This window comes from Temnothorax americanus, unplaced genomic scaffold (genome assembly GCF_048541705.1).
Source record: "Temnothorax americanus isolate GAGA-0224 unplaced genomic scaffold, ASM4854170v1 Scaffold7, whole genome shotgun sequence".
Lineage (NCBI taxonomy): Eukaryota > Metazoa > Arthropoda > Insecta > Hymenoptera > Formicidae > Temnothorax > Temnothorax americanus.
The window spans coordinates 5,589,229-5,613,337 of NW_027509792.1; the positions used below are offsets into that span (position 1 = coordinate 5,589,229).

The 24,109-nt window shown below is 40.4% G+C and overlaps 1 protein-coding gene and 1 long non-coding RNA gene across 7 annotated transcripts in view; one reads left to right on the top strand and one right to left on the bottom strand.

Moving 5' to 3' along the window:
* LOC143906002 (uncharacterized) overlaps positions 1-13,655 on the bottom strand; it is a 140,247-nt gene extending 126,592 nt beyond the window's left edge. For both annotated transcript variants that reach the window (XR_013259411.1, XR_013259410.1), the window contains exon 1: positions 13,532-13,655. This is a non-coding gene — a long non-coding RNA (uncharacterized LOC143906002). The remainder of the gene's footprint in view (positions 1-13,531) is intronic.
* Positions 1-24,109, top strand: part of LOC143906000 (uncharacterized) — a 186,266-nt gene that overhangs the window by 140,468 nt on the left and 21,689 nt on the right. The window contains exons 1-3 of one of the 5 annotated variants that reach the window (XM_077421710.1): positions 8,104-8,245; positions 9,109-9,208; positions 16,960-17,211. The exons of 1 other annotated variant lie outside the window; for it this stretch is intronic. In XM_077421710.1, the coding sequence (XP_077277836.1) occupies positions 17,088-17,211 (124 nt within the window). In that variant the 5' untranslated portion in view covers positions 8,104-8,245; positions 9,109-9,208; positions 16,960-17,087. Of the gene's footprint in view, positions 1-8,103; positions 8,246-9,108; positions 9,209-13,748; positions 13,830-15,528; positions 17,212-24,109 lie in introns of those variants that run through there. 3 more of the 5 variants (XM_077421711.1, XM_077421709.1, XM_077421708.1) reach the window with 3 other exon arrangements.

Genomic DNA, 24,109 nt, shown 5'->3' on the forward strand with positions numbered 1-24,109 from the left:
AAGCGTGTGGCAAAAAGGGCCACAATTTAAACCTGTCAGGAAGTTTGAACTCATCAAACCGGAATCAGCTTTAATCTGTATTTAAGTACAACGAAGATCACACAGGCCGACGTCAATTCTGACTTTCAGACCTCAATAATCGTTTCCAAAGGACTTTGGCGTGCTGAAATCGAACTCGTCTGAAACCGAATTGCTCTATCACATTTCTTTATCAAGGTTCAGAAATATCTATACTTAAAAGTGCAAGAAAAGGCCTTTTCGGTTTTTTTAAATTGAAATAACTATAAAATGATATGTGGGTTAGGCTCATTTTCTCGACGGATTCGGTTTCAGCATCCCAAAATCCCTTTGGAAACGGCTATTGAGATTTGAAAATTAAAAAAATCGAAATTCATCGACTTGTGTAATTAAAATCTATTCAATCGTAAAATTTTCTTTTGTGTTTTTCTATAAGATCTTTCATTATGTAACTTTCACCACTAATAAATATTATTATGTCTACAACGATGTCCCTCAATAATTTTTTTGGGTATCGAGCGTGAAATGTTCACTCGTTTTCGTGACTGTAAGTATGGGGGAATAAATCAGTGATATTAGAGTACAGGTGGGTAAATCAGTGACGTTAAAAGAGTACGGAAGAATAAATTTGCAAAATGTCATTGACTCCGGTTGCGAGAATGCGCGAGCATGAAGAGATAATGAGTGAAAAGAAAGGAAACGATAAATGACGTGGCATCCCTGACCCATAATTTTGGCAGAGCGACTCCCTTCTTACGAATGCGGTAGATAATACCTACTTTCGAGAACTTCCACGGCAACCGTCAAAAATGACAAATATGACATAAAACTTTTCGACATTACTACATGCGATGCGGAAAAAAACTGTGTTTTCTTTTGCTTACAGATTCATCGACCAATTCGAATTATTCTCCTTAATATTAATTATATCTTTTGTCGTGATAAAATAATAAGAACTATTTAGTGTTGCGCATCGTACGGAAGACTCATTTTCGTAAAAACAATTTTACCAAACTGAAATTTAAAAAAGAGACGTATTGAAGAAACGTAAAAGTCGAACGACAGGTATATACAAGCCATCAAGTGCAATCATACGGGTCGAATCACGCTGAGCGTCTCATCCGGTAGTTAAGAGAGACGGGGAGAAGTAAGAAAGATCGGAGCGGAGTGAGGAAGAAGTGAGGATCGACGTAGCCTGCTAACCCATAATTTCCGAAAGGGCTCCCCCTGGGCCTTTGCCATGGTGGAGAACCGGTAGACGATTTCTTGGATGTGCATTTATACCTGGCCTCCTACCCTACCCTTTGCGCCCCCGCGCATCCCGGGGTCAAGGAACGTCTCTTATTGGCCGTTATTGCGGCCCGGGGACCACGAAAAGGGGAGCGTGTGGAGGGGTTTTTCGCATATTGCGGTTGCAGCGCGAACTTAGAATAATTCATCGTTACTTTTTGGCTTCCCGTAATAATACCGCGTAACGCCCACCGATTACGCGCGCGTTGACCATTGCCGTCGGCGATTTCCCATACGGCAACACCATAGGGCTCCTCTTTCTCTCTCGCTCTCTCTTTTTCTCTCTCTCTCTTTTTCTTCTTCTCTCTTTCTCGCCCTACTCACTCTCCCGCGCCGCGGTCTATCCGCTGGTTTCTCTTTCTTCCACTGGTCAGGCATTGCTCTCGCGTTTATTAAAATGCATCGTGTAGAAGGCGCACCGGAGCACCCTATTCGTGGCCCCCATAACGAAATTACTGTGATTAGTCTCTCCCTCCTACGCTAACCACCGCTCTAACTTGTGCCCTAATTCTATCCTCACGACGATCCGCAGAAAACGCACGCGTTTCGCCGCTCTTGTTTTGCTCGTGTACACCACACCGCGATCCAAGGTTGCTGTCCAATCCTGGTCGCCCCTTCATAATTGTTTTTTCCGTGAACCGTGTCGTTTTGGAAGGTCGAGACGATCTAACGGCATAATTTCTAGTTCTTCGTATTGATTTATTCTATACGTCGTCGAGCATCTATCATTTATGAGGATTTTAATCTGCCTGTATGGCGACCTTAAACGATTCTCTCTTCTGTCTTTATGTTATATTCCTCCGTTGAAATTCTCTTACTGAGGCTGAACCGAAAAGGGTTTTATGGCTAATAAAAAAACTCAGTTGCCGGCTATAGCGTATTTAAAAAAAAGAAAAAAGAAAAAAGCGTATCGTTTCCATTCCATCAAATCGATGTTATTCCAATATACTGAGTGTCTGTTGCTCGCTATACCCTATAATTACGTGGTTCGAATAACGCGTTTAATGCTAATGTAATTTTGTTCCAGTAATCGATCGTTCTGCATTCTTTTATTTTTATCATCTGAATAGCTACATTTTAAAACGTTGGATGCATAGCGCTATTGGATATATATATATATATATAAAATGTAATAAATTTTTCGATATAATTGAATTTTATTTTATGAAATATCCAATATTTTTTTTCTAATATTCGATTATATTAGATAACAATAAAGATTGATAGAATTTGAGTGTTATGTTTAATTTTTAAAATTTTAACTGTTTTTATAATGAAATGCAGGTGTTACAATAATCTCATTGTCAGTGTTCAATGCATATTTATTCGATTTTCACGTTACATTGTTGAAACATCGTTGCGTGACTTAAAGCAATAATAATGTACCTGTTCAAAGATTCCTGTAGGACTTGTCAGAGTATGATACAACAAAGATTTTGCATTATTGCTTAATATCAGCTTTCATGAAAATACTTTTTCACGCGGAAACATCACCTGCTGTATTGATTTCATTAAATTCTCGTCCGCTGACGAACTTCGAGAATCCAAGCAGAATTTTTCCAATGTGTTTACAGATTTGTCGATATATCGCCGGTTTATACTGTACGGGTGAACGGGTCTCGAAATTCTCAGAAATACTCACTCAATTCGAGGAACTTTAGGGACCTTTCGCGCGGAGAAACGGAAGGGCCTGCCTTTTTTGTCCACTTTTCTTCTTTCTCTTTTTTTCACAGGAGATCCCATGAAGATAGGTTTTGTCAACCAGTTTTGGGACCAGTCTTGGGCAGTGCCTGCCTCTCACTTCCCTCCCCGTTCTTCCCTGCTGTTTATTGCACGAAGCACTGCAAATCTTTTCAGGAAATGGAACGAACCACAGAAAAATGAAAAAGAGGAAAAGAAGGAAAAAAGAGAAAGACCGAAGGACAACCCACAGAACCAGATGTGGTACGGATTGGGGAAGCCCTCGTAAAAATCTTTTGTAAATTCCTCAGAAACTGCGCACCACGCAGTCTCGGACTGTTTTCTATCGTAAGGGGGAGGGGACTGACCAACTCACTAGATCATATTGACACAAGTGTACTTGTGTCTTGTGTGAAGTGAAGGTGATGGAAACAAAAAAAGATTTGACTGAATTCGACGTAGTTCTGTCAGTAGTAATAAGTCCGAGTCTGTGTCGTGCATATCGGACGAGTTATTGTATAAAACAGCTTTCATCAGACAAACATTTTCTTCTTGAAAGAACTGGTTTTTATGTCAAGGATAGGGATTTACTAAGAACTCTTGATTTGAAATAGCCTTAAAATTTGTTCGAAAATATTCAAAATAGAATTTGCATTTTTTATCAAATAATATTTAATAGCGAATTCGGGCGCTTGCACTAGTGCACGCTGAGTGCGCACTAAGGCTTGTTTATAATCTATTCTTATATTTAAAGTCGCTTAAATACACATTTAAATATTTTTTGGCTAATAAAATAATCTGTAATATCTATATGGATATTGTACAAATCATTTTATAGTCTAAGAAGTATTTAAGATGATTTGTAAATATAATAATTGATTAAGAACGAGCCTTAGTGCGCACTCAGTGTGCACTAATGCAAGCGCCCGAATTCGCTATTAGATAACAGATTCGTAGAAAAACAGCATGACAACGAACAACGCAAAACCATTGCTTATTAAAAATAATGTTTAAGAACATAGTTTAATTTTAATTTTAATTTAAGTTTAAAGAACCGGAAGGATTTTTTAAAAATAAATTCTATATTCTATCTGATATAAATTCGAATGTGAAGAGTACTCTTTAAAAACTGTTTTTCAAAAGGAAAAAATATTTTTGTTATAAAACTCTGTAGAATAAAATAAATTTACTTAAAATAATAAAATTTTAATATGCGTATATTGTAATATTCTGATGCATGTGATAAACTGTTTCTATATTTTTATATTAGAGTATCAATATATTGTGTTTCATGAATTTGTCACAGTTGATTCAATTATAAGGACACATAAAGGTTCATATTTAAAAAAATATAAAACTATAATAAATCTCTCTCTCTCTCTCTCTCTCTCTCTCTCTCTCTCTCTCTTTTTCTCTCTCTTTCTGCACTTTCATAATACCATCGAAACCCGTTCCTAAAGGATGTATGAGACAAACAACAAATTTGAACCTTGATAATCGTGCACAGCTATATTTTTTATAACAGTAATATTTTGTATAACAAAAGAAATTCGTAACATGGGAACAGAGATGTATAAGAACAGGTAGGAGCAAAGGTACTATTGTTCAGAATAGACATGTTGATACCTGTTTCTGGCAGGTGTATTCCGGTCAGGATAGCCTGAGCTGAGTGAAAAAAATACGCAGAAAACTCATTCGTGACGTCAGAAAAGAGACAAGGTAAAAGAAATTATCTCAGAAATCTTCCAGAAAAATTTTCTATTCTGTTGTGGTTGTTGACCTACAATGATTTCTGCATCTCTTTTTCAAAAGATTGATTGCTCTTAGTTCCGCGTCCACATTGGCATATCGAACACTTTTCACCCCGATTTAGCGCAAAGTATTCGTTGAAGCGATATTTTATCATGAATTATACATGCGGACGAATTTAACCGATACATTTTTAATATTGAGCAATATCTCGCGTCTCAGCAATGTATACACGCGAATGTGTGTGGATATATAAAAAGTAAAATTTTGAAACCGGGTCCCAAGTCCCAACGGACTCCGATAGAAAATAAAAAGCGGGATCTCGTAACGCGCTCCCGAGACGAAGAACGGCAACGACGGCAGCAGTGGCAATAAGAATATTATAAGACTGGTCTTAAAGAGGCGAAAAAAAAACTCTCACCGTCCGCCTGGTGTCCGTCTGTCTGGCGACTGTCTGGTTGCATGTTCATGCGTCTTACAATGCACTACTAATATTACTTATTGTGGACCTATTTGACACTTTTCAATGTAATTAACGAAATGACAACTCTAAGGAGAGTTTAAAACCTTCATCCGAAAATTACTTTAACTTAAAATAGTCACATTGTTTTCTATAATTATATAATTATACCCTGCGTGATTGAAAGAGGCATCTAGTTTAATTATGACAGATCAGCCGATGTTTATAAATCTTTTAAGAAATTTTTTAAAAAATTGAGCAGAAATGTAAGAGTGTTCCAAAAAATAAATCTTCGTAAATGCCACACGATGTACTATACGTTTTGTAAGTGAGCTATTACAAACCATAAAATGCTTCCGCGATTTACGAGTATGTCCAAGGCCTTTGTATTCCTGTGCACGTTTAATAAATCGCACGCATTTTCTGGTCGACTATATAATAAGTGATAAATGCAAGTTTCGTGGTTTTCGTTTAAACGCGACGTCACGTTATACCGTCACTTTCGGCCCTCTTTATTTCCTGGCTTCTAGGAAGATCGGACGACTCTCTCTTGCGGCCTCTCGTGAAATATATCGAGGAGCATTTATAACTCACTCCGATGCCGGCCGTTGTTGGCGCGTTATCGGGCAAAAATATCAGCCGCTCTGTACAGCCTCGCATCCTGCATGAAAAATCTTCCTTCCCGTTTCCTGACGCGTTTCCTCCCGAAAGCGCCGCCGCGTCGCCGATCGCGTCGCATCTCGCCATTCCGTGCGAAATTAACGAGATCGCGCCGCACGAAAATGCAAGTTGGCAGATCCGGCCGCGATTAGAAGCGCATTATTACCGAATTATGCGGTGGGCGACGTCCGGTCCGGGAACATCTCTTAATTACGCCGCGTGCAAGTTAAAACGCATAGCTAACTGAGGAAAAAAACAACTGTGGTCAGAGACCTGGTGTTTCTAAGAACAAACCATGTGTCGAGAGAATGTTGTGTTAGCTGAAAACAATAAAGCGATAAAACTGAAAAAATAGGCGAATCAAATTGGAAGTAACAAATTGAAATGAAAAGCAATGATACTTGAGCATTCTCTTTATGAAATTATTATAGATATTATAAAATTATTATAGCTATGTATATTTTTTTTATGAAAACTTACGTAAAAGAAATTGCTTCCCTTAAAAAAAAATAGATATACTTTTTTGAAAGATCAAATATAATATTATCAAGTTACCAAAAGTGTAGAAGAAATAAAAATTCTATTGAGTTATGAAATTCGATCAGTCAGATATCATGTTATATATTTTCAGTGTCAACATGCGTCCAAATCTATGACGCATCACGTTTTGATGTCACCACAGTAAGATTGTGATGTTTCTCGAACACATGACATCATACCAGCCCATTTAAGCATGCATAACAGATTGCACAATATCGCATCTTTAAGCAAAACAATTTAGCCGTCAATATTCATTTGATATTGTAAACTTTTAAGATATTGGCTTTTTATAAGATAGGAGATGCGTGTAATTTAGCTGAAACGCGTTTTCAACGATTAGAATCTCCCTCTAACCGACGACCTTGGCAGCCAAGCAGCAAGAAAGACAAAGGATTCTCGCGGGTGGAATTTGCGAGGATCGCCCGTTTCATCTCGTTTTCGATCGCGTGACTGGCCGAAGCTAGCGCACTTATAATAAGGTTACACGATGCACACACAAGCGTACAGTAAGAGCTCGCGGCCGGGCCGGTGTCGTCTCTTCGTTAATTCGTTTCTCCGGGTGTGAGTCATCAGGTTCATTTCCTCCCAGCGGTCGTGGTACACTCGATACGTTTCAACGGTCAGGCGGGACGAGAGGAGTTTCGCGGCGACGACCTGCGTTACTTTAGACCTAAAAAATTGCCAGGTCGACCGGTTGCTAAGAAGGAACCTGTTCCATCGAAAAAACATATCTAACGTCTGATTCATCTCGCTTCTGAGTAATCTACTTGATATTTCGCTGAACCTGCCCCGTACCTTTTGTACCTGATGAGTCAATGATTGCAGATAGCACTTGTACACAAACAAGCAATACCAATTATAGAGCAAAATAGTTTAATTATTTCTATCGCTTAAAATACTTTTGCTAATTTGAAAAATAGAACAAATTTTCTGAGAGATTATACAAAAAAAACATATGATAGGACATCGTCTTCAAAATTATTATTTTTTTTTTTTTTGAAGCAAATAATTCATATGTTATTTGTTCTATTCTTAAAATCAACAAAGATATTTTATGCAATAAAACTAAATAGTCCCTATTTTATCTCTAGTTATCCATACATATATGTATAGCTAACTTAATCAGTGCTTTTCCTACATTCAAAAAATCGAGATACGAGTAGTTCGACTGTGCGAGAATCGATCACTTTTTATTAAAGATGTTCTTTATATCCTTGTATATTTTAAGTTAAACTAACTTAAGTTTAACTTAAACATTAATAAAGTCAACGGAATAAAACAAATTCTTTCGCAATTGTATCAGCTTTTCAATCTCCCCATTATAAGATTTTCTCCCTCTCATTATAATGGCTATTGGCTGAGGGATCGAAATCCTCTCCCTCTCACGAAAAGATGCTTCTGACGCATGCTCTTTAACGCATGCTACGTAAAAGAGAAAGAGAGAGAGAAAAAGAGAGAGAGAGAGAAATATATTATGAAAGGTATTACTCCAAGATACGCCAAGGCAGGACCAATGGCAGGAAAAGATTCAGAGCGGGTAGCCTACAATTGTACAGCCTACTCCTCGTAGTGAGTAGCGATGAGTCGTCATTGGTTGAAGCCATATGTCTTTTGCATGGTACCCTCTTCGTCCCGCCAACAACAGAATCCTTTTTAAGCGGAGAACTGACAAGACGAGCGCTTGATTAAACAATCAGCTTTCACAGAAGCACATAGGTCCTGATACGATTAGCACCTGGTTAGTGCTTAGAGAAAAGTTCGGTGACATCAAGAAAGCGTATCTTTGCATCTTTGTTATAGTAGTGTGTGGTATTGGGTGACCTTACGTAACGTCTGCCGATCGCACTGGTGAGTCATCTACACTGCAAATCCAAGTGTGTTATTTTGGCTGAAGCCCTTCATACACATTTCTTACCGTTTTAAATCACGTCATTTAACTTTTAATTTAATACGATTAATACGTGTGTTAAATGACGTAATTTAACACGTAAAGAAACATGTAAAAAGAGCTGCAGTCTAATGTGTCATTTTTAGTGTTGTTTATGCGTGTAAAAAATAACACACTTGGATTTGCAGTGTAATTTCAGGTCTCTTAAAAATTAATCTCAGATTTGTCAAAAATCAATAGAAATCTCAGATAACTTATCTCGATATAAATATGTTCAAGTATCTTTGTATGAAAAAAAAAGAAACTTACGAAGGAACATGTGCATGAGAGACGGTAAGAATAAATATTAGGACGGCGAGATAATTCATCTTTTGACTTCCTCGGAACACACAAGTAGAATTTTATATATATATATATATATATATATATATATATATATAAAACTATAGAGAACGAACGATATACACAGATAAAAATGAGCACGCATACATGTAAAAACCGCAATTTATTCTGCTTTATGATAGCGCATCGCATTCAGGGTCATTTCTAAGAATCGCATCATTCGGTCGGGTTAACGAACAAGGCAAATTATAAAAATTATTTCAGCGTTGTGGTTTACTCGTCACGGTAGAATGATTAACACGAGGGATTTTAGATAAGATCGTCTCTCTTGTCACATTATCATAATTACGTCTCGGTATTTTGAAAGCACAGCTTTGTCATAATGTCCTATATATTCTATACATATATCCTATACATATATCCATACATATATATTCGTACACATATATATCCTATACATATATATCCTATTTTTTTCAAGATGCTTGACTATCAATCGTCCCCTTAGACGTTATTCGCGTTCAAGGCAAAACTCAAATCATCATCTTATCGCGGTTACCAGATTAAAGGAAAATAAGCAGGTAAGATTACAACGTTCTAATCATGTTGAAAATGTTTTCTTTAGATATCTTCCCAAATAAGATATTTTACGTCATGCATATCAAGTTATATTGCGAAGTTCGTCGGAAGAGTGTCATGTAATAGAAGTGAGTGTAACAATGTTAAACGGCATATTTTGTCGCGCGAAAGGAATAAAAAATAATACGTTAACGTTGCGTCATAAATATATTAGCGATATTTTACCGCAGTACGCACTGGCAATATAATGCCCCGTCTTGGCTATTAATATCCGCATTATCCCGAGAAATTAGTCGATGATGATACGGTCTTGTCGTGGCTAAACTGCACTCGTCTCTATTGGATCTTGATGATAGCTGACGGCAAATACTTATCCTCAAGTGTATGTGTGTATACCTTGATATTATGCCCTCACATCTGGAAATACGTATCCATGCATCGGTACTTAGTCCATTATTGCTCGTTTGTTTGCGCAAACCCTTTTTCTTGGACGGATTACTTCTATGGATATATCTTAGCAACTCGTATAGGACGAACGGTTTCTCTGTTATCACGCGGTAGCATAATATTTAACGTTATAGACGATTTTGTCAATAACAGGTTGTAAGACAACGTAAATCAAGCCCTGCTGTCGTGCGTAAAATTGAAACAGCATCAATATCGGGAGAAAAACCAAGATTGTCCCCCCGAGACGTTTATTAAACTCGTCTCATCGCGCGCATAAAAACCATCGCTGGGCGATCGAACCGCGATAAAAACGGATTTTGCGCAGAAATTTTGTCCGCGATCGTAACTACGTTCGATATTTATCGTGACGGTTCACGGCTCTGCCGCCTCTTAAAAAACCGCAAGAACGCGGCAGACAAGGAGACCTTGCGGCTAAAGAGCGACGATTTCGTTACCACATCCGCAAACACCCTCGCGAAGTTCCGGCCTTACGGATCCATCATTTGCGCGCGCGCGCGCGTCCGGCTATCATATCATTCTCTGGTACACATAACAGAGAGAATAACTCATCGTAACGACGCAATTTCTTTTTGTTTCAATACAAGTGACTTTTTCTCCCAAAATCGTTTATTGTGTCGCCTTTTGCGTGTCCCCTGGCTCAACACTCGGTACAGATTATTTACGGCTAAATCGAAATCGATATCGATGGCAAGAGCATATGAAACACGTGTGCTTTCATTCCTTTTAAAGGTAGAAACGCCAATTTGCACCGTCTGGCGACCTGAAAAACGACGCGATAATTACAGATGTCGAAGCACAACGAATGGAAGTTAATTTCGTATAATCTTCGCGCAGTCGCAATTCGGCTATTTCGAGAAACTAATTCGTCGTGCGACCGCTCCCCTTTGACACCGGGATTCACTTATCGTGGAAATCACTGTAATACAATGCGTCAATGTGTCTCGCGGGTTTCGTGACTAACGTTATAGAACGCTTTTAGAGCCAAGTTCTTTCACTCCGGCAGTTAGCGCGCACGTAGGCGATGATTTAAAATTACAAAATTGCGGATATTATAGTACTGTTGCAGCTGCACGTTGAATCTATACACACGCGTGTACATACACCCGCGTCACTTTCGTATGTAACGTGAGTTACGTGTATGCGCATCGAGTTTGTTTGGAGAGTTTACGTTGCAGCAGTTTATCACACTTCTTTTTTTCTATCTGCTTATCCTGCTTTCGAATGGTTATCAATGATAACGGAAAACGTACTGTTTGCGGTATGTAAACGCGTGTGGCTGAAAAAGACTCTAAATTTTATCTTTTACTTTATTATTTATCTGTACTCATATACGCTGTAAAAAAAATACATAAACTTACACAAAACTTGCCTTACAATGCAGTAGATTTATTTTTATTTTTAATTATTACTGCGTTAATGATAAGTTATATAATCTCATATCGTTAATCGCATATCTCATTTGAATGCCACGAATAATACTTAAAACGCGAACGGATGTCACGAGTGATTAAAAAAAAATTTTATTATTTTCTTCGCCCGTTATCACCAAGCCACGTAGATACAGACCGTGAAGAACATCCGTGAACTACGTATTACCGATATTTTCGGTCTTTTACTCCCTCTGGCCGATTTAAAGGTCTAATATTTGCAGAAAACGAGCGTGCGAAATCTGGTTCGATGAACTGCCGGGAAGGGTGAACGTACCAATGACCCGATAAAAATGATAAGAAACGCAATTCGTAACATCAACCTGATAAGTTGAGTCATCTTTCGAGAGAACGGATGATTCTCATACCGTACATTTTTTCCTTACACTGTCATCCACGCAGTTTTATATACGTGAAAAAAAGGGGGAAGTACAGATAATTTTTACGTCTTATTTACAGAATAAATTCACTTGTTGCGATAAAAAAAATATATAAGATAGTATGTTAAGGAGAAAAAAAAGAAAACGTAATTTTTCTCTCGTACGTAACCGCGATATACAGCTTCGCTCTTGACGGTCACCCATTACAGGGATCGTTTAATAACGCCGCTCTTGCCGTTAACCTCGTAAACGACGGCAACAGTGTATCCGTAATACTACGAGGGACACGAAACCCGTTGAAACATGTTCGCGGTAGACGCGTGTCGCGCGACGAGCGATAACACTCCTTCCCGCCGCGATAATTGCCTCGATAATTAAGGCGCTTCGTTAATCGCGGGAGACCTTAAACTTTGGACGTTTCTTCTTCCTCAGGGCGTTCCTTGAAGGGAGAACCCGTTCCAAACAGGTATGGATCAGGTGAATCATTGCCTGACTACTAATTGTATAGAGTTTATTTGAAAAAAAAAAAAAAATTAAGCGTGATGCAAACGCGCTTCCCGAAACGGAATAAATATCGCTTACGCGTCAATCGATATGTGCGTTGCAAATATTTTAGAAAGCGACTAGAATTAGAATCAAGCTAGCATATAAGTGGTTTTATGCGTCCGCATCAACATCTCTGGATGTTAAGCCAGAAGCTTTAAATCATCATAGTGATGTAGATGAGCTTGTTACCATCATAGATATGCATACATGCACGGAATAAGGAGCCTCTGTTGGCGTTAGAATTCCGCAAAAGCCGACAAATGAAGATATAGTGTATTTCGCCCAGTTGCGAACACGACATAATTTATATATACACGCGCGCATTATAATCTATTACCACGGAGTAAGTTCGCTCCAAAGCAGAATACAGCGAAGATTTAACGTCGCCAGACTTTTAAAACGGGCGATTCGCATTTTTTTGCAAAGTATTTTTTACGCCACTGAAACTATAATATCGCAGAGATATCTATTGCCGATTATTCCGGATAGGATCGTCCTGAACACGAAAGATCCTGTCCGGTTTGCACGGTTGAAACAAAGTAACGCAGCTTCCCGGACCGATGACCAGCATCCACCCACGCGATCGCGGTGGTCGTTCTAAAAATATACCAGTCCGGTACGGCGCGCGTACGGTGCTACCGGTTTTAAATCTCGGCCGCTATCGGATGGCGACCGACGCTACACGTTGCACGACGTGATGCCTCACGTCGAAATAAAACGACGCGACGGGGTTGCGAAAGATCGGGAAGGAAGGGTTGCTTGTCGGACGTTTCTAGATGCTAAACGCGGAGATCGTTAATCGAACGTTGACCAGTACCCGCGACAGTGACTCCGATTACGAGGAGCTCGAAGCTCGAAGGCAGTTATTAAGTCGACATTTGCATCCACGACTAATAGATTTCGCGAGATACAATTATGATTTTTCCACAACGGCGGAAAATTGCAACGCCAAGTATTTATTTATAAGGTTGTCTTGAAAGTCAAGTCCACGTGAGTCAGATGCGAGTATAATCCAATATAGTTTTATGATCGATGATAGAATTTTTATAAATAGAATTGATCGATAAGAAAATTAAAGATTGATAAGAATGTGAAAAGTACGGGATATGTCAGATCTTCCTGTATATAAAAATCAAAATTTAATCAGAGCTGGTACCGTTATGATTGTATCTGTGTCATTCATGAGAAATGATTTTGTTTACTTATGCGATTAAAATTAATTATATCAAAAACTTGATAAGACGCATCTTGTCATAACGTGTATTATAAAACGTTTAGTATTGCGCACATATTGTGTAATATTTCGTAATTAAGCTTTCTCCTCATTTTTTTACGTCTCGAATAAAACTTCTTGTACGTAAAAATTATAGGCATCAAAATATCTTCCGAAGTTCTTGCAACTAATTGTAAGTTTAACTTCGTTAAGCGAATAATCGACTTCTCGTACAATGACGGCACAATCAACTCGTCCCTCTCTGAAGCCGCCTCTTTGACTTTTACGTACATTGAGACAATTGGCTTCGCAGAAGTGGCGTCTCTCATAACGAGCAGTTCCTGTGAGACGCGCGGTGAAGTTCACGTATCGATCCACCACGAGAATCCCAAGGTTCAAGGCTCCTCCGTTGAAATATCCGCGCGCGAAATTATCAGCGACGGTGCGTTATTGACGCGCGCGATATCTCTCGACGCATCGCGACCGATATAAGCGTCCATCGATATCGGCATCGCCATTCCGTCGAACTACGGCCAGGACGCGCACATCTCGATACACGCATCGACTCCGGTTTCCACGTTCTACAGTGGTAATGTCATCTCTCTGTAACGTCATCCCCGACGCGTCCAAGATTCTCCTGGCCTTTAACTCCCACGTCTGATATCCAATGACAGTGTCTCTCCGTGCGCCTCACTTCTGACATTAATCCGTTGTTCTCTCCCTTTCTCTCTCTTCAGGCTCGCGTACACACGCCAAAGAGACGACGCGTCGATCGCCTATCGATTCGAGTGGTGCTCGCACGTTCACGCTTTCGAGATTGTTTAACACGCTTCTATTGCGCCAGCGTTGCGTTATGCGTCTGATGAATGAAAATTCACAGAAGTGAAGTGCATCCCGTTTTTTTTTCCGTCGATTGACCGAACGTTAATCTTGTTCGAATAAAATTGCGTTTCCATGTTTGAAGTGTGAAAATGAAATCTGTAAGGTAAAGCAAAAGAAAGTACGCGCGATACATTTTCGCGATATTTGATCCTTGAACGTGTTAAATATTCCCGAATTGGATTTTATTGCAGAGCGCGATTAAAATTTGTGCGAACTTTACGTGTAATAAAAAGAGCAACGTGTTAATGGTAATACATTGACTTTTTCCTTGATCCACGTTGAATGTGTGATTCCATTTTTCACGCGCGTCGTGCATGCCCTCGCGCAAGCCAATATGCTCACATTTATTTATGCAGTCGCGTTCTCGTGTAGCTGGCGCACGGTGCACCGTATGCATCATGAATCAGCGCGCGCAATGGCAGCGTATTGTATTCTTGTTTCTCCGTTTTCTCGTCCATTCATCGGCTGTACCAAAAAAAAAAAAAGACTTAACCATAGCGATGTCGCGAATATCATTCGCATTGTCGCAAATTATCGGGAAATTAAGCGTAAGCGAGTTGTCTCGTGTTCCATTTCGCTCATCCGTCCCTAATTAATTATAAGTATGTCCGAGCTCATTAACGCGGCGTGTAGTCATTCGAGCGATTAAAATTGATCTTTGACACTGCAGACCGATATTCATTGTCGTTCGAGCGTCTATTATTATCGATTATAGGCGCGGTGAATTCAACAGTATCGATGATGTTATCGCGTTAATATTTATCATTAATATCAATGAAATACCGCTGACAATATTTTGTCGCTACACGCATCAAGACATCCATTTGACGAATTAATATGCAATATCGAAGAATCTCGTTAATACTACAAAATCGTAAAAATCGGTAAAGTTGGATAACTAAAATTAGAACGAGAAACGAAATAATATCTCGCATGAAAGTAACGTTTAACTTTTTTCAGTTTTCTCCGGGAGTTTAATTTTAACGGTGGTAAAATAAACGTTTCTCCGATTTGCGGCCGCATCCCCACCCCCGTGCGGAGCTCGTACTTGGGTCGCGTAAACTGCGCAGTTGCGCTCGAGTGTCGTTTTGTCGTGTCATACGCGCCTTTACGGCTCCTAGGTGCACGCGAACGCCGGTACTCTCGTGTGCGTGGCCTCTCACTCTCTCCCTCGTCGAGATCCCATTGCTACATGCTACACGCTCCGCTGTGTTTCGAGACTATGTCGCGCGCGCCGCACTGAGTTGCACTTGCGTCTTCCAAGCACGGACCGAGTCGCTCTCATATCAACATCCACTGAACGAAATGCCGTAGGAAAACCAAAGCAAAAAAGCATGAAATGCTCAAGAGGGCGAGAAAATGTACAAAATATTTTTTAATAGATTTCTGACACCTAAAATTGAGATAAAAAGAAGAATAAAAGAAAACAATTTGTCTGATTTTTCTGTTTTTATATAATTATAAGTTAATGATGTTATTAGTCATGTATGTATATATATTTTATTAAAAGCGTAAATATTCCATGATCCAAAATCCTAAAAATGCGGTATCTCGATATTAAAATATTTTTCGCACACTATGTGGATACTGGATACGCCGTGGTGTCTGGCGATTGCAAAAACATGATTGCAGTAAATGTTAGCGTTCAAACGGAGCTCACTCACGGCGTCCGAAGAGCAAGACAATGTATTGTCACGCTCCTCGCGTGTCCCCCACTTTTTTACTAAGTCGGCTACCATCACCACAGGTTGCGCGCGCACGCACCCCCACTGCACAGCCAATCGGTCGCGCGGGCAAAGCGGAGTGGGGGATGTCTGCCGGTCGCTGCCGCGAGGCGGAACGTGCGGACCGAGTGGCTGCGAAAGCACAGAATCATTACCACGCCAAACCTCGAGGAGAACAGACGTGTTTCTCGTTTACCCTGAGCTCAGTCGAGATTTCGTGTCGCTCCGTATTCTCGTCTTTCTTCGCCGCTCCCTGTTGTACGCGCGCCGCTCAAATATAACACGCGTGTGATATATCGCGCCAAAGAGGACATCCGGCGGTATTATCGTCGCTCGTGAAACTATCGAGTCCGATCACTCTGTGATCTCGGTCGTGTCGCAGAAAATTTTACGGGACACCTCACGTGACTGTTCGCGCGAGATACTCTTGTGATCCGTAGTCACGGGTGACCCGACGTCACGGTCGACTCCCCGTATGTGTTACATCCTTACGAGTGACGTGAACCAACTGGTGCAGCCGCCAGCTAGACAACCGCGGGGACATTGAACGCGACGATAGCGCGTTCGTGCTCCGGAATTCTCGCGCTCTTTCTCGAAGAGTCGACGGAAGTTCAACGTGTTCCGTGCACAGTGCGTTCGAGCAGCCGGTCAGCAGCCGTGAGAAGAGACAGTTTTGTATCTGCAATTCTCAGCAGGTGACTCTCTCAATTCGAAAGTGACTTTTCTTTTTTTCTTCTTTTTCCTCGTCTCTCAAGAGCGTCCGTCGAACAATATCACCAGACGTGATATTGTTTCGAAAAAAAGTCTGGTTTTGAAAAATCGAAAGAATTGTCAGAATTCGTGAAGTCTGAAGAATAGCATTTTCTCTACGATCTATTGCATGCGCGCGCGCCACGTGCGATCCGGAATGATGAACTTTAAGAGCGTGCGTCGGTGAACTCGTACCCGATCACGTGTAGCGTTTCCAACGCGTTTACGATTCTGCGATTTACGAGAGCGAGATCTGGTTAGAGACTCCGAACGGAGGGGTGATCTCCGGAGAGAGTGCGCGGGGGAGACACACGGAGAGTGAACAGTGAACTCAACAACGGACATTGCTTGGTTCGGTTGCAGTGCGTCGATCCCGGGCTAGGCGGGAGCGGTAACGATACACGTAGCTTGGACTTGGACTCGAGCTTACAAGCTGCCCGCAATTGCCCCGGTCGAATAGTCGAGTCGAAGAGCGAGGAAAGCCATATACCATGGCAATACCGTTTTTGCCCAACAACGAGGAAAACACGGCGGAGGAGGAGTTGATGTACCAGCTATATGTAACTCTGCACAATGCCCTCCGGAGCAGGAACGCCCATCATCCGTCGCGAAATCGTGAGTTGAGCGATTTTTTAAGACATGTTCACCGTCGATGCGAAAGCTTTTTGAAGCGTCTTATTGCGCGCTCGTATCGAAATGTCCGCGCTATGCAATCTGACAGGTCAAATTTGTCGTCGATCCATAAAGAGAGAGAGGAATAATTGACACGGTCGTCTCCTTACGTGCGTACGAACCCATGTTTCCGATCGACCGGGCAGCTCGACTCTGAGATTAATAACGACTCTGAGATTAATAACGAAATGATCGGAGAGATAGTCGATAGGTAATTACATGTAGAAAGATAATGCTTGATGACTATGGCCGGAAATTGAACGATAGTCTCGACTGGAAAAGATTGAAAGAAAAAGTATTCTCGGCTGTCCGAGAAGAGATTATATTTATTTGCTCCGAGACGCGTGTTGACGTAGGGCATAATTTATCGTTAGTTAGAAGACTGTAATAGATCAAAAGTAATGAGAGTAAAGATAATCGTGAAAGAGAATTTACTATTTTATTGAGAGCGATTATACCATGAGATCAAATATGACGAATCACATATTATCCTTTTATATCGCTATCGGTCATTATTGTAAATAAAGTGTGATACTATTAGAAATAAAGCGCAGCTTGCGCCGTACCTTTTTAGATTGCGTAGATTTTATATATTATAAAATAACAAGCGAATATATGAAAAAAAAATCTGTTATTATGTGATTAATATTATAAATAAGTAAATATTATTAATATTATAATATTATATATAATTAAGACTGTTTTCAAATAAATATGCAATTTGTCAAAAAATTGAATAAAAAGTCCTTGATTTATTCACAAGATATCACTACGATTTTATAAGTAACTAAAGTGCTAACTTCGATAAAGTCGCTGTTTATCGCTAATGCTACCTTAGAACATTACGACTATCCGATCGCTAAAGCTACCAACTTGCAATGCTGACGGTCGAGATAAACGTAGTAAGGGTCGGTCGATAGCATCTCGGTCAGAATTCTGTAGTGCAACACGTGGTTGCGACGGGGAACAATTCGGAGCAACGCAAGAAATACGTGAGGGACCCGCGCGTGACATTTTAATTCTTGCGCCTAAGATGATTAATTTCTTACGTGCCGCAAATAATTCATACGGGCCGCTTTAACAGAAAGGTATATATACGTCATCGCAAAAATATTAAGTCGCACTTATAAAATTAGCATCATAAAAAATGCTCATTTAAAAGCAACTGATATACTTATGCTGCGCACGTCTCTCTTATTAGATAAATAAAATTTTGAAATTAGATAGTTATATTGAGTTACATATTTATTCAATTATATTTGCAATTATACTCGGTAAGAATAAAAGCCGTTTCTTGGAAAGACAGCGTCTTGTTTTAAAAAAGGTATATCGAATATCGGAGGACCTTTCAATTTTTCGTAAGTATTGCACCATATTGACAAAAATGATATCATTGATCGGGGTCATTGTCCCGCCGTGAATCACCGTCGAAACATTTCGTTTGGTCCACGTAGCCAGACGTAGATACCTTGTTTCTCAATTTCGCGCGGTGCCTCGGGCGTGCGCCTTTGACGTCACTTCGGAGGTGATAGACAAAAACCGCAAAACCGCTTTGAGCACTCTTTGAAATAAATATATATATATACGTAGCATAGTAATTTCCCATAATATTTTTTTGACAAATGTTATATCGTGTTGAGTGAAACGACAAGTATTAGTTCTACAGTTATATTTTTGTTAATTTGACATCTAAATGCACTCCTGCGTATTTGGAAATAAAGACAATTGAAGTTTGCAAAGCTTTCACGTAGATCTGTAATGGAGATTTTACAGTTTCAATATCATGAATATTTTATGTGTTATTGATATAAATCTATTTTTCTCTTTGAAATTCTAACAATGTCGATTGGAAAATGCTTCCTGCATGGTGTATGATATACGCCGCGAAATAAATACGCCGCGACGCACGTCATCGTAAATCGCATGGCAACGTTCCTGCACTCGCAATTCCCGTTTAAAAAAGTCTCTTACAAATCTATTCGATCGTGGAGCGACGAACAAGACGGTTCTCGTGAGATTGCGATATGTCTCATATTCGGCGCACAGTAAAATCCAACTTTACGAGAATGCAGCAAGATCGTACGAGGGTAAAACAGATGTAGTGTGGGTGTAGAGCATCGAGCAAAAGAGAGAGAAAAAGAGAGGGAGAGTATGGCAGACGATGTCCGGCCATGACCCTGCTCCGCTGGTCGTGCCTCCTTTACAGAGAAAAGAGAGGAGACCAGAGGAGAGCGAGGAGAATCGGCGACGTATGGAAAGAGAAAGAAAGAGAGAGAAAGAGAGACCACTGGTCAGCCACGGCACACGCAGTAAAACGCGCTATAAAACGCGATGCAGCGCGGCCCCGGCCGCGACGAAGTCCGAATCTCGGATGTCGATCGTGCTGGCGCACCTCGCAGAGAGATTGCGGCTATCAACCGCAAGTGCGTGACATCATCGATTGCTCTCTCTTTCTCTCTTCCTCTCCCTTTCTCTCTCCCTTTCACGCCAGCAGCGTACGCCTCGCCGCTCTGTAAATCAAGTAGAAAATCCACAAGAGCTCTGGTACTCGATCCCCGGTGAAGCCTCGGTAAGGCGCGGAGTGGTTTCAAGCGATCTCCTACCAATAAAAACATTATTACGGCATACGCTATTGCAATATATGTGTAGAAAATTACTGTCGCGCGATCGATCAATCTGCCTGAAACGATAAATCTCTGATATTGGCTTCTAAACAAGTGGAGCAGCAACAGTGATCGAAGTTTTATTAGCAGGGAATGTAAGAAAATTTACTTCCTTCATTATTTAACCGCGTTGCGGTTTGATAATTCCGATTGAAAAGTCTTTACCAGAAATCGTCACGACAATATAATTTCAGTGCTAAAAAAAAATGAAAATAAAATTTAAAATATATTTCGAAATAGATATAGTACGCGTGCGGTAACGCTTACCGCACATTACTGTTGTAACACTTCACGGCTATTTGAACCGCGCCGTTAATGAATATCGTTGGTACAACGAATAATTTATGGAGATTTAATCTTTCGACCGTGATGGATAATGTAATCCGCGGATAAATCCCTCGCTTTACATTGTATAATATATTTTATTGCATTTTGCTCGCCGTGAATAAAGCCGTGCGTCAGGCAGAACGTAATTACCCGTGCCATGTGCAATAATCAAATCTTCAATCGTAATACGTCGTTTTAATGCGAACGCACGTTGCTCTTATTCCGCCATTCGCGTAATTTTCATTTACGTGCGACGTTACAGCGAAATTGCATCATTTTATATTTTGTCGTTTGAATGTCAAAAGTTTATCTTCAATCTACCATAGTTTAGAATTTTTTACCGATTTTTTTCATCAATATATACCTAGGTCTTTAAAAAAATTATCGAAATGAGAATCGGCACGTTTTTCCTTTTTACGATCTAAGAAAATGAAAAAATTTATCAAGTAAGAAATCTAGAATAGTATATTCAAAGACTAACATGAAACACGGCATTCTTCAATTATTTACACACCATTAATAAATATTCAATAATTTTCGTCGAGCAATCTATCGCACTGATTATGATTACGCGCCGACCAACACGAGGATTCCTCATCTATCCTGCGCGCGTTTAAATCACGCGTTACGATGCTCGGGCCCATTATTTCACGAACGGAAATAGTGTCGGGCCGCGCGCACGTTGCACGGAGGTCAATAACCATAGTTGCCGCGCTTTCGCGAGAGAAGATGCAGAATTGCCGCTGCGAGCACTCGCGTGGTTGCATCAAATCGGGGGTTGTTATTTATAGGAACAGCTGTGGGCACATTCCCGCACCGCGCGGAGTCTTCTCGTAACATTTGCAGAAAACTTCCCCCTCGTCATCTCGTGCGCTCTCGCGCGCGAACAAACGCCTCGCCTCGCGGGAGTGCGGCAATCGCGATTACGCGCGCGTCCCAAATGTATTTTAAGGCGGCCACCTCCTTCGGCCTTTTCAAAGATGGGATCGATCCGGACAGGGCGTACATTCTGGTGAGACGTTTACTCGGAATTTATCACGTTTCAGTCAGGTTAATTCGTTGACACAAAGTACATGATACGACAAAATTGTTGCAATATATTCATATTTGCGCAATATTGATTTGCGAACAGATTTCCGAAATTATAGTACGGGTTAAATGATTGACGTTTCGAACGAAGCAACTTATCTCGCTTTCTCATTTCATACTTCTTTCCCACAAGTCTATAAGACGAATCAAATGATCGCGATCGCTCTAATCGGAGGAGTTTGATTTCTCGGTACGAGAAAGATCGGGTAACTCGTAACACGATATGCACTTGATACTGAACTTCATATTATGTTTCTCTCTCTCTCTCTCTCTCTCTCTTTCTCGTAAACTGTCTCACGCTATCGTAACTGCTCACAATTTTAGAGTAAAGACGAAGCCACGCTTGAAACTATGCTCGAATAATGCTTCCCTATTAATAAATTCTAACTTAGATATAATTAGAAATTGTTAATTATATTGCCGTACTATCTCGCCGTGGAAGCTTTCTCATCGGCGACAAACCGAGCGTGAAAACTTCGACTATGACTGGCTTGATTTATCAAAGATATTCCACTTAGTAGCGGCAGACGAGCGATCGATGCCGTCGGGATGAGAACAGTGACTCTAGTCTATAGACCTTATGAAATATTGAAAGGAATTCGTCATTGTAGATTGCTGAGTCTCTCTCCCGCGATCGCCGCCGCGCCGCCTCTCCCGCCATTCATACTCGCGAGAGCGACTGCTATTGACAGAATTCTTCAAAAATTCATCGCATCCCTCACTCGGACGGAGACTCTTTCTGTCCCTCTTTCCCTCATCGGCGATCCGTTATCGTCGCGTATAAACCGCGCTTTATCTCTCGTCGCAAGGCAGACACTCGAGGGCGCGACGTTGCTTCTTTTTATCTATTCGCCCGTCGAGTTTATCGAATTTTTCTCCCTCTTTCTCGTTCTTCCTCTCTCTTTCCGATTTTTCGAGTTTTTCTGTCGGAGACGCCTCGTTTAACGTCGATAAATCAGCTCGTATGCGCGAAACGTCAGAGAAACGATAATAAACGCGTGTTGTAGCGGGATCCGCACGACGAACGGAAATAGACGTTTAATTAATTGCCGACGGTCACCGGTCGTTAGTCGTTACGCAAGTGTCGATGATCGGTATAAAGAAGCAATCACTGAAACTCAGAACGTCAGAACTATATACATGATACCGCGGTTCGAAGGAATCAGAATAGTAACGAAAAATTATCAGTCTGCATTTCTTTCGCTCTTTGATTCCTGATTGTGCATTACTGTCTTAGTTTCTAGAATGATATCTAAATATGTTGTTATAATTACATAAGTATAATAGGACTTGAATAATTCACATTATGACGTTGATACCAGCATACGGTGTAAATACGGTGACCATATTGTCTCGGAGAAAATAAAGGACAAAAGGACCTGAAAATTTTAGGGCTTTTTTGTGTGTTCCAACATATTTCCAAACCAGTTTGTGACTGTCAGGAGTTCTCGTATTACGAAATTTTCTTGCATAGTATACCAAAATGAGATGCACAGTTTTCTTAAGTAGAAAAGAATGTGCTATTATTGTGAAAATAAAGGACAACAAAATTGAGTTTTAAAAAAATTAATAAATCTAAAAGACAGTTACTCTTGAAATAAAGGACTGTCCTTTACAATAAAGAACATATGGTCACCGTATGTATAAAATATAGTAATACCCCAATTGTAAGCGGAAAAACTATGAAGCTTAGATATTTTTACAAATTTCGACAAATCTTTGTGGTATCGAAATGAAATATAAAATTAATTTTCATTATTCGTTGAATTATTTATTGCGAATGTGCTCGCAACTAATGAGAGCGTTGTTCATATTTCGCAAATGAATATTTATCTTCGGCGGGCGCGTCATTCCGGTTTGTTAATTAGGACGCTGATTGAAGTATAAGTCAACAGGCTCTCCGCGAATTTTGGCAATCAACCTAACTATCTGCGGCCATTAATATTCATACGGAGAGGATATCCACTTCGCCACTTCTCGTATGGTGTAAAGCATTTTTACAGTCCCTTAAAGCCCCGCGTTTCTGGTAGACTTAGGATCAGATAGGGGCACGCGCGTATTCACCGGCTCATGAAATTCGGCAGATTTTATCTCGGGTTCTCCTCTTGCGCCTGCGGTTGCACCGACGCGTATTATAAATTTATCGCGGTCGGTCATCGAAATTTCATCGAGCGTGAAAGTCAAGTGCACTCGGTGATCCTTCGTGCACCCCGCGGAACAAATCGTTTTCTCCTCCTTTTTTCTTTTACATGCGCTTATTACAACCCTTTACCTTAAATATTTCTTGCCTCCGCTTCTCGCTATCCGCGTCACATCAATTTGGTCACTTGTTAAAGTAACTTAACACGTGATTCGGTCAAAGAGGCACCGTGTACCGTTTTAATTAAAACCCTTCGCGATTTTTAAAAATAACCTCCGGTACGTGCGTAGCCTGTTGACGCTATCCTCTGTGCATTTTGATGAAGTATAGCTAACTGAAGGCTCAGTCCCCAAGGCTCCCAAATACCACGCTGATTAATGCGCTGAGCTTGCCCTCGCGCGATCTTCACGCTCTCGACACTTTGCAAAGTGCGCTCTTCGAGAGTCGAAAATAAGCGTTCGCTCACGCGTCGAGGAGGACGCGATGATAAACATACTCGTGATCGTTTGAGCTCACTCCCTTGACGGAGAGCAGTAAAATAATCCTCATAAATCCAAGAAATTTACGTTATTATCGAAGATAACAAAATGGAAAAAAAAAGAAAAAAACGAGACGCTTTCAA